This window comes from Acinonyx jubatus, chromosome D1 (genome assembly GCF_027475565.1).
Source record: "Acinonyx jubatus isolate Ajub_Pintada_27869175 chromosome D1, VMU_Ajub_asm_v1.0, whole genome shotgun sequence".
Taxonomy (NCBI): Eukaryota; Metazoa; Chordata; class Mammalia; order Carnivora; family Felidae; genus Acinonyx; species Acinonyx jubatus.
Genome location: NC_069390.1, coordinates 70,337,219 through 70,348,646, shown reverse-complemented (window position 1 = coordinate 70,348,646; position 11,428 = coordinate 70,337,219). Strand labels below are relative to the sequence as shown.

Genomic DNA, 11,428 nt, shown 5'->3' with positions numbered 1-11,428 from the left:
CTCAATAAAATGGGGGAAAAAAGAACTAGATCAATTAAGTCAAGAAAAATTGCCTTTTATTTTACTATTCTTCAATTGATTCATTCTTCTCCACTCATGGCAAGAACCAAAACGGTTTTCTGGACCTTCTATACCTCCCATCCATTGAACTTATGGCTCTGGGATGGTTACTTAGGGTGTAATTTGAGGAGTACCAGTGTGTCCCAGAGTTTGACTTTCCCAGTGGTGACTCTCCTTGGGTTCTTTGTGTGGTATTTTTTGGGTCCTTTAGATATTACATGGTCAATATGAGTTTATAAACATGGGTTTATTCAATAATAAATTCAATAAGTAATAAATAACAAATTCAATATGAAATTATAAATAACATGCTTCTTATCCCCGGAAAGATTTAAAGCAGTTTTCAGGATTTGATATTGCATGAAACAGGAAAGTCCTTTACCAATGGAAAATGACAGGCTATTAGAAAGTTCTCTGCAAGAAATGTAACCCACACTTGATAGGGATTAATTCAAATTCTGAACTGAGGGTTGCAGTCATTAATCAGTTCATGAAATTAGTGAGGGAAGTACATTGCTGTAGTAAGAGAAGAAATTTCAGTTTCAATTACATATTAAGGCATGTGTTTTAAAATGAATTTTGTTTAAAAAAAAAAAAAGCTTAAAAGACATGAAATTAGGCTACTAGTGGTTTACCTTTTCTACCACTTGTTAGTTGTTAGAGTTTGGAAAGTCCTGATTTCATAAACTTTTGTTGAACACTTACTGTGTATCCGACATTCTTCTATGTGAATGATTTTTTTTTTCTTTCCTAATATTGATAATTTGCGGTGTGCGAAAGGTAGGTAGCCTGTGTCAATGTCATACTCTCCGCACCCTTCACCAGGCCTCTGGCACAACTTTGAGAGGATTCCTATTACTAAACAGACTCTGATACTAGGTAATAAGATGCACATTTCTAAACAGAGTGAATCGGAGCTTCCCTAAAGCCCCTGAGAATGACGTCATCTTTAACCATTAAACCGCCGGGCTCTTTTTTATTCAAAATTTTCTTAAAAGCTTCGCAACATTGTGGGTTGGGGTAGGGGTGAGGGACTGCGAAGAGGGAGGCAGAGGGAAGCTTTAGGTGAAGGTTGTGAAGGGGCCTTCGTTGGGGTTGGGATGCGTTCCTGAGGTTGGGCGGGAGAAGGGGGATGTTAGTACACAAAAGGCTATTTCCGGCTCAAATTTCGTTCCCGAGCGTCTTTGAGTGGAACTTTTTTGGGGAAAACGACCCGTGCCTAAGAGCTAGGTGCGTGCGAGCGTACGAGGGGGCGGCGGGGTGCCCAGGGTACGGGTATCACTCCCCACATCGTGGTCGGTCTCCGCGAGCCTGCGGGGGGCGCCTCCCAGTCCCCAGCCGGGACATCCTGAACGGCGGCAGCCACAACAGGCTCGCCCGCAGACAAAGGGACCGGCGCGGCGGTGCAGACTCGCGCAGCCGGGCGGCGGGGCCGGGGAGCGCGCGCTCCGAGCGCGGGACCGGGGCCGCCGAGCGCGCAGCGCAGACCCCGCGCGGGCCGCAGCCGCTGCGCCCGGAAGAACCGGCTCAGGGGCGCAGACCCCGCCCGGGCTGGCTCGGCGCCGGCCTCCGCTTCCACTCAGTCTTTGACCCTCCGTCCCCACCCGGCTCCCCCCCCGCAGGCCGCACAACTGTAACCGCTGTCCCGGCCGCCGCCGCTCCTTCGCGGGCCGGCGGCCGGAGAGCGCAGCGCGGCGGGGCCGGCGGCATGGCTGTGTCCTGGAGGAGCTGGCTGGCCAACGAAGGGGTTAAACACCTCTGCCTGGTAGGATGGCGGGCAAGGCTCTCTCCCTGCGTTTTGTCTGTCGTGCAGCAACTTTGATTCATTCTCTGAGCGTGCGCGGGTGGGAAGTTGGAAGTTTTGCCTCTAATTCCAACATTCTGAACTAACAAAACTTTCCGCTGTTAATACTTGGAGATAATAACGACACCCTCCCCTCACCCCTACTCCAAGTGCATGGGAACTTTCCTGCACACTGTTGGGAGAGCAGATGTGGAGGAAGAGAGATCACTTTTAGTGAACACAAGTTTTTCTTAACCCTTTAAACTTCTTTCCCCCTTTGCTCTTTTCCCGGATTGTTTCTGTTTGGTGTTGCATTTTAACAACATGCCATGCTCCGGACTGGGTGATGTCACTAATTTCTTAGTCTCGTTTTGTGCTGCAGGGGATATTTGCAGATGGTTTAGGAGACCTGCTTGCAACCCAGAATGCTTAATCTCAGGTGCAGGGACTGAGTGAGGTCAGATTTGTTTTCCTCTGAGTAGTCTTCAGCTTGCTGGTTAATTAAGAATGCTTTCTGCAATTACTAATCCAGCTTCCACTGAAAGTATTGTGTCCAACGAATGCACGTGAGGTTTCCACTTATCAGGTAACGTTTATTTTTAATTTTTGTTTTCTCTCTTTCTTTGTGTGATCTAGTTTGTCTGGCTCTCCCTGAATGTTTTGCTTTTCTGGAAAACCTTCCTGCTGTATAACCAAGGGCCAGAGTATCACTACCTCCACCAGATGTTAGGGGTAAGTGGGACTTGGGTGACCTGGTAGAATGTGTTTAAGGCGGGAAGACATTGCTACAAGCCTTGGTCAATTTTTCCATCTATTAAAGAAACATTGGTTGTTCACTTCAGAAAGGTTTGTCATTCTCTAAAGCGGTCAGGTTTTCCTGATGTATTATTTACACTCGTCTATGTTAAAATGATCAACTCTTTTAAGAACCAAAAGATAACTATCTGCTGAAGTCAAAGGAATGAACCTGCAATACCAGGCTAGTAGTACCTGAGAGAAGTTGCTACATCTTGCCAGCTGCCAAGTGCCTTGAAGGATCTGCTTCACCATCAGGACCAGCCAATGACGGGCTTGTAGTTTTTACCAGTCAAGCCTTCAGCCTGCCCATAAGCTTATCCGGAGGATTTCTGCACTGTTTCCTTTTACTGCCAGTTCTCACAAAGTCTGTGTCCAATGCAGTTATTCATTTCTGGGCATTTCTCAACATCTTACCCTAGGTTTCTGGTTGATTATGGTTGCAGGGTTCTGGTCTAATATGAGAATGATTTTGTGCAGAACTTCACTCTGATTTATCTCATGTTGATATTCTTTTCTCTATTCCATGACATTTCTGATCTCATTATTTCCACTCCCTTTCTCCTTGACTCCTTAACAAAAGACAGAGGCACTGAGGACTTCTTACTTTGTATTAGGAGATAGCATTTTCTAAGCAACAAGCAAAAAGTATAAAATGTGTTGAAAAATTTTGGGATGTCTGAAAAGGTAGATTTTGTCTTTCCTTTTCATTGGGCAAGAGAACCCATTGTGAGTAATAGATCCATGGTTTTCTTTTCCATAGTTTAATGATGATTTAAAATTGCTATCAGCTCACATGAATTTGGTGGAAGCAGCTTTCCAACTCCTGCTTTACATTTACAGATCTTATTTATCTTTAAGCCACAGCTCTGAGAGTAGTGTGCTTGGTACGTGCTAAGACTGCAATAAATTGCGGCTGAATTAGTTAGTGGGTGTTTTTATATAACAGATACTATTTTTCATTATCTATTGATCACATAATGGATATTTTTAAGTTTAACACCTATTTTTTTAAGAGTTTTTTTGTTTTTTGTTTTTTTTTTTTGTTTTTTTTAGAGCTGTTTAAGGTTCACAGTAAAACTGAGAGTAAGGTACAGAGATTTCCCATATGCTCCCTTACCCCCACACATGCATAGCCTCCCCCATTATCAGCATCCCCAACCAGGGCGATAACATGTTATAATTGATGAACCTAACTGACATGTCATAATCATTGCTCATCTCTGATTTTAACTAATGGGTTAAGAATAATAGTCTCAAAGATTAAACTCATTGCTAACTCTTAAATCTGAAATTTTCTTTCGTTTTTCATCCAACCAACCTTTCATTTAACCAGCAAACTGTTGTGAAACCTGCACTTTTCAAATGGGTACATACAGAGTAAGAGCTTGCCCCTGGCCTCAAGTTGCTTATAGTCTAATGGAAAATCAAACAAGTAAATACTTATAATTGAAGAAACAACTTAAGAAAAATTTTTTCTAATAGACATATAAAGGTCTGCTGACTTATCTTTTTAATTTTTTTTTTCCCCTAGAAAGTCCCCCTTAGGTGTGAATTAGTGAACACGAGATTTTTCAGTAGGAGATAGCTGGCCTATTATGTGACTATATGAATAACTTGGAGAAAACTCTAAAGAGTTATGATGGTAAATTTTGCTATCAAAAGTGGTACATTTTCACCAGGAGATATTTGTATTAAAATAAAATCTAAGAATAGACAAGTTGGAAGCCACAACTGAGTATTGGATCTCACTCTATGACATTTGTATAAGCTAAAATAATAACTTACTTACAAATTATGTTGGAAACCGAGTTAATTTTTCTGAACTTGGATGCAGTGTGATAACCTCAAATTTATTTTTGTTGACAAGTCAGATATGATGAAGAATATACACATACACACACATATAACCCAACTAATAAAAAAAACCCAAAAACAATGCTATGTGTGTTTTGCCTCTCTCTACTTCCATCTTACATTAGTACTTTTGTTTGAATAATATGACAGGCTAGTGAGGTACAATGGTGAGGCCTGCAGACCAGCTGGCACACAGGAAAGGCTCAATAAATATTCATCAGATGAATAAAGAAAAAATGATAAAAGGACTAAATGGAAAACTATGAGTGAAAAATACAAGAAACAGATTGAAGAAGAGAGAGGTCATTGTAAATTAGCTTTTTTTTAATTTTAATTTTTTAATTTTTTAAAATATTTTTTAAAATGTTTACTTATTTTTGAGAGAGAGACAGAGGTGAGCAGGCGAGGGGCAGAGAGAGAGGGAGACACAGAATCTGAAGCAGGCTCCAGGCTCTGAGCTGTCAGCACAGAACCCAATGCTGGGCTTGAACCCTTGAACCCTAGAACCAAGAGGTCATGACCTGAGCCAAAGTAGGACGCTTAACCGACTGAGCTACTCAGGTGCCCTGTAAATTAGGTTTTATGGAAACATAAGAATGATTGTATCGTAGTGAGCTGACCCTTAAGCCATCCTGTCAGGAGTCAACATTGTATGAAAAGTCACCATGGGGAAGGATGGTTTTTCTTCTTGGCATCCTGCTGAAATGTGAAAGATGACTTCCAAACTTCTCACTTTTCAGTAATCACCTATTGAGTTTTCTAGGCATTAATTTATCTAAATCATTTTGGAATATTTTCAGTCTATATTACTCTACTTTTTAGTGAAAAAGGAAGTCTATAATTTAACTATTTGCTTTATGAAGGAGGATTTAATTTTATTTGTCCTAAGCTTATCTTTCCTAATCTTTTGATTATTATGGTATTACTTCATAGTATAAGAATTTGTAGGCATTTTTCAAATCGCAAAGAAAATAGAGTATAACAATAAGATATAATTAATTTTTAAATAAATATTTCTGGCTCCCATTATTTTACATGTTTAATAACTATGCTTCATTATTATTAACTTAAGGTCACAGATAGAGTGTCTTTGGGCCTACTAAACACTCATAAGAACAAGGTCCCACTGTGATGAATTTTAGAAAGCCTGAAAAGAACATAATAAGTATTCTGATATTATTAAGTGTCTTTAAGGTGAATCCTAGGTTCATAAAAATCATGATGGTATTCCTGGAAATGAATTTGCTTCCACTAGAAGACACAAATGGAAAAAGTACCCCCAGTTGTTGAATATTTTGATAATAACATTGAGTATAAAGGTTGCTGTTACTCATCTTTAGAAGTAAGGTAATAATAAAGTTGCACTAGTATTAGGGGAAGGAAGGGTCCACAGAATATAGCCCATTTGCAAGAAGGCATAGATATTGAGAAGTAGTTAATTCTTAGTGGGTTGAGATCTCTGCTTTCTACTGAAAAACAACTATTCAACTGTTTCTTTATTACTATGGTATAGCAGGCACTTTACAAATGTTTTTGTTTATGTGAGGAAACTATTCTTCCCATTTTACACATAGGGAAATGTAGGCCGAGGAAGCTGGCGATTTGTTCAGTGTCAGAGCTAGGATGTGAATACAGTCCTGCCTGACCTTTTTTGCTTTTTGCTCATGCTACGCAGATTTTCTAAATCACTTCACTGGCTCATCTCTGATACTTATGCCACTGGTTACAGTTACTCATCATCATTGCTGCCCAATAGAAATGTAGTATGAGTCATATGCAATTAAAAATTTTCTATAGCCCACTAGAAAAGTAAAAAGCAGTGGCATTAAATTTAATAATTTATTTTATTTTAAATAATAATATCCAAAGTATTGTAATAGATTGAAGTATTCAACATGTAGTCAGTATTTTTAAAAATATTCATGAGATATTCTATATGCTGTTGGCTACTCTTTGAAATATAGTATGCATTTTACACTTGTGCACATGAAAATTCAGTCACCAAATTTTCCTCAGAAATACTTGACCTGTGTTTAGATTTTGTAAAATTCTACAAATCAAAAAGTGAATGAATCCACATACCCACGTTGTTCCAAACTTATTTAAACATTTTCTGATAACACAAAGGAGTGTCCGCTCTTAATTAATTAATTAATTAATTTGTACAGTTTATTTATTTTGAAAGAGAGAGAGAGAAAGAGAGAGAGAGAGAAAGAAAGAGAGCCTAGCGTGGGTGGGGGAGGAACAGAGAGAGAGAGAATCCCAACCTGGCTCCACGCTGTTAGCCCAGAGGTGAAGCTGACGCGGGGCTGGAACTCATGGACCATGAGATCATGACCTGAGCCAAAGTCAAGAGTTGGATGCTTAATGAACTGAGCCACCCAGGCTCCCCTCAGCTTTAAGTTTAAATTAAAAAAAAATTAATAAACCTAAAAACTCAGTTTCTTGGTAGGTGGGCCTACATACACTTCAAATGCTCAGTAACTCCCTGCAGTGAGTGGCTCCATCTTGGACAGTGTGAGTGTAGACTGTGGGGGAAAATATTCCTACTTTTATGGTCATATGCATGTATCATTTTGTTTTACAGCAAACAGCTGGCCACTAACCAACCCAATAAAAAGACATCGGGATGTGGGTAGTTTTCTTGCTCTCTGTCTCCAAAACAGGAGTTGATATTGGATGGGAAGTTGTGGGCTCTAGTTATTGGTGTGTAACTATAAACAGATCTCTTACTTCTCTCTAAATATCAAAACTTTTTGGTGGTGGGAACCTTTGAGAATGAAGGTAAAATCATTTAATTCTCAGAACCAGTGTACCCATTTTTTTATTTTTTTATTTTTAAAAGATTGGGTGATTGTTCAGACCAGAATTAACGATTAAAACAATTGCATAAGAATTGATAGAAAAAAGAAGATCTAAACTGATGGAAGATAAAATAACGTTGAGGTTAATGAATCTTAAGGAGTTTTCATCATGACTGTTCTTTCCCAGGCTGGTCTGACCCAGACCTGGAGGCAGCATGGTCACGGCTGGTTTATGCCTGAGTTAATGTGCTAATCAGACTGTGTACTTCCTAGGAGATGTTTAATTATGACATGCTGTGAGTTTTGGAATCTTAAAATTAAGCTATGAAGAAACGAAAGTCTTTTGAGGAAAGCAAAACAACACACACACATACATACGCACACACTCACACACAACCAAACAATAACCCCCTCCTACTTCCCATAACAGCCTTTTAAATAAAGGAGTACTTTGATTTTTTAAGATGACATCTATTTTTGATTTATTTATTTTCAAGGAATGGAAAATGTGATTGCTTGTACTTTACTAGAAAGTCCTAATGTGTTGTGACCAACTCAGAACTTTCGTTTCCTAGATTTTTTGAAATGTTGGAGCAGTTCAACTCAAAATATTATCCATAGAAGCCTTCATACTCAAGTTCACCTGTTTCTGAGTTATATTTCTGACATTTAATAATTAACAGATATAATTTAAATGATAAGAACATGTTAATTTGAAAAGAGAATGTGTTTTATGGTACCAGATTCAATGTGTCTTCATTTTATACCTTTTTCCTCCTAAACTAACATTTGTTTAATGACTGTTTAATTTCATCCCAGTTATTCTCATGGTGCCATAATGAGAAATTTAATTTTGTTGCTTTGTCACACAGTTATTATTTCATTTTTTTAAAGTATTTTATTTTTAAGTAATCTCTACAACCAACATGGAGCTTGAACTTACAACCCTGAGATCAAGAGTTGTAGGTTCTACTGATGGAGCCAGCCAGGTGCCCCTCACAATTATTATTTTAGATCTGCTGCATGGTCATGAAGATCTTCTTCTCTTTTTTTTTTAAACCACTCCCCCCCCAAAAAAATGTTTATGTATTTATTTTGAAAGAGAGAGAGAGAGGGGCAGAGCACAAGCCGGGGAGGGGCAGACACAGAGGGAGGCAGAGAATCCCAAGCAAGCTCTAGGCTATCAGCACAGAGCCCAAAGTGGGGCTCGATCTCACAAACAGTGAGGTCATGACCAAGAGTTGGATGCTTAACCTACTGAGCCAGGTGCCCCTCATTTTTTAAACTTTGATTGAGATATGTATGTTAATTGGAAGAGAGCTGTGAACACTGAGATTTTTTTCTAGTCTTGGTGATGATCTTTCTTTGGTTAATCATTATCGTCTCAAAAGTCCTAGAAGTTCTATCATAATTAAGAATTTTCTGAGACAGAAATCTGATGTCATGTGAATTTGTTAAGGTCAAAGATTAGAGTCTCTGTACAAATGGACCCAGGATTTTAAGTTGGTATTAGTTTCATAGCTGACCCAGGTGGCTTTAGTTCTGTTGAGAAGGAGTATATACCATCTATTATTTTCTAGAAAAGGCTTGGTCATTAATTCTTTCCATTTATTGCACAAAATATAATAGTTACTACCTAGATTTGCCCAGGTATGTATTGTGGTTTCAATCCAGGAGATATTTTTAACTGAATAGTTCTCCGTGTTTTTTGTTTGTTTGTTTCTAGCACTCTATTATTTGAAAATGATTTACTTCCTCTTTATAAACAGGTGAAATGACTTACATTTCATTGATGCAATCATATTCTTAAACTGTTTATGGTAGATAGAGAATTATAGAATTTTAGAATTGGAAGTAAGCTTTGGTATCTTAGATTTCTTCCTCATTTTCTCAATCAGAAAAATGCAGTTAAAGTGATTTGCTCATCATCACCCACTGAATGAGTGGCTTGGTCACTTTTCTGGTCCATTAATCCTCCCGGTCCAATATTCAGTCTGTTAAGTTGACAATACATATGCACAAATTAAACACCACACTGTATAGACCACTAGCTTTCCATCTTAAGTGAACTGATATTTAGATGTTTAGCAATTTAAGAAGTCAAGGAAAATTACTGTTTTACCCTCAAGATAACATTATTTTCAGCATTATAGTTGTTTTAGATTTGTCTCAGACAAATAATTAAGGTATTATGAGACTTATTTTTATTTCAATTATTTCTGTTTTCATAATATTCATCAGACTTTTAGCAATGTTTAACTTCCTTATTATATACATCTGAATGCCCTCTGTATAATTTTCTTTTATCAATACCATCCAAAACAGTATAGAATTGGGAGGTGGAATTAAAATCAGAGATTTTCAAATCTTTCTTCATTTTGTTATTAATAATATTAGTAACGTTAATAGCAGATTACATTCATTGAGGACCGTCTTGATAGCAGGTTTTAGTCTAATAGCTTTGTATGGACTAATTTGTTTAATCTTTCTATACATCCTGTGGATATACTTTTTTTAATGTTTATTTATTTTGAGAGAGAGAACAAGAGAGCATGAGCAGGGGAGGGGAAGAGAGAGAGGGAGAGAGAAACCCAAGTATGCCCCACACTGCCACTGCAGAATCCAGCATGAGGCTCAAACTCATGAACGTACCATGAGATCATGACTTGAGCTGAAATCGGGGGTCAGACACTTAACTGACTGAGCCACCCAGGCACCCTAAGGAGTAGATATTTTTAATTTTTCAGCTGAGAAACTGAATTAGGGAAATTCTGTAACTTGTTACTGAGTGACAGAGGTGGGACTTCAACCCAAACATCCTGGTTCCAGAACTTATATTATTATTTTTTTAACGTTCACTTATTTATTTTTGAGAGAGAGAGAAAGAGAAAGAGCAAGCGAGGAAGGAGCAGAAAGAAAGGGAGAGAGAGACTCCCAAGTGGGCTCTGCACTGCCAGCCCAGAGCACATTGTGGGGCTTGATCTCATGAACCCTAAGACCATGACCTGAGCTGAAATCAGGAGTCAGAAGCTTAACTGACTGAGCCACGCAGGCGCCCCAGTATCCACAATTTAATGGAACTGTGTGATGTGACTGTAATCGAGCAATGTGGTAAAAGACCTTGTGAGAAGTAGTTTCTTTAGTGTTTTGGCAGAGTGGGACTAGAGAAAAAGTAGATTAAGGAGGAGATGGACTTTGCATGAGCAATAGAATGTTTACGATTTTAGAAATTGGAAACTTGGATTTGACGTTGATGCCTATCTATGGATAAATGAATCAAACACAAGTTCTATGGGGAACTTGCTTTAAATTACATGCTTTAATGGTTTTCATGAACTAGGAAATTGTTAAAGGTCTCCAGACGCATACCAAGGATATCAGAGTTAAAGGCAAGAAGAGATGAGTGATGTACACAAAGTGAAAGTATTTCATAACCTGAAATTAAAAAAAAAAAAAACAAGTAGGCACTTCAGCACTAAGATAAATCTAAGAAATGATTTGTGGTGAATGCCTTTCTGACTATATTCCTTTTTCCTATGATAGGATTATCAAATAGCTGATTTCAAAGTGCAAGTAATTTCATTTCATGTGATCTTCAAAAGCTCAGGTGCATAGGAAGGATATGAAATGGTAGTGATCCAAACAAGTTTCTTTTTTCTCCATGCTACACTTTTGATTCTCTTTGCTAACTTCCTCCCCCACTCCCCAAATGCTCTGCCTTGTGCCTTCTAATTAGCATCTTACCTGAGTAACTGGCTGTCACCTTACCTTGAATGAGGACATTGGTTTCTAGGCTGGTGAGGGTGCCCCAAGAGAATTGTGGAACAAGAAAAGAAGAACCACCTCTTGAGAATATGTTGAAACAGGGTGATAAGAGTACTTTAAACTCTCACTGATTTCCCTTGGCCAAGTTGCTTTTGAGAAGTTACTTTGGGCCTTTAAGCTTTGTTAACTCTCTTAGTCTGAAAAGCATGGACCCAAAAACACATTTGTAAAGTGCTTTGAGTCACGCAAACAAAGGTGAAGAATACTTTTTTCTTTTTCTCTCTCCCCCCTGCCCCACCCGCCCTTATAGCTCAGACTATCGAAAGGCAAAACTAACAAAGTTTCATCAGTGGTCTATATTAAT

At 38.6% G+C, this 11,428-nt stretch overlaps 1 protein-coding gene across 7 annotated transcripts in view; it reads left to right on the top strand.

Annotated features, from left to right (window-relative positions):
• Positions 1 to 1,242: 1,242 nt before the first annotated feature.
• The window catches only part of NOX4 (NADPH oxidase 4), a 167,295-nt gene continuing 157,109 nt past the window's right edge, over positions 1,243 to 11,428 (top strand). For 2 of the 7 annotated variants that reach the window (XM_053203776.1, XM_053203775.1), the window contains exon 1: positions 1,855 to 2,429. Coding sequence is in view for 4 of the 7 variants with exons in the window: in XM_053203771.1 (XP_053059746.1) it covers positions 1,769 to 1,825; positions 2,480 to 2,575 (153 nt within the window). In the remaining 3 variants the exon portion in view is untranslated. The other 5 variants (XM_053203772.1, XM_053203773.1, XM_053203771.1 and 2 more) reach the window with 5 other exon arrangements.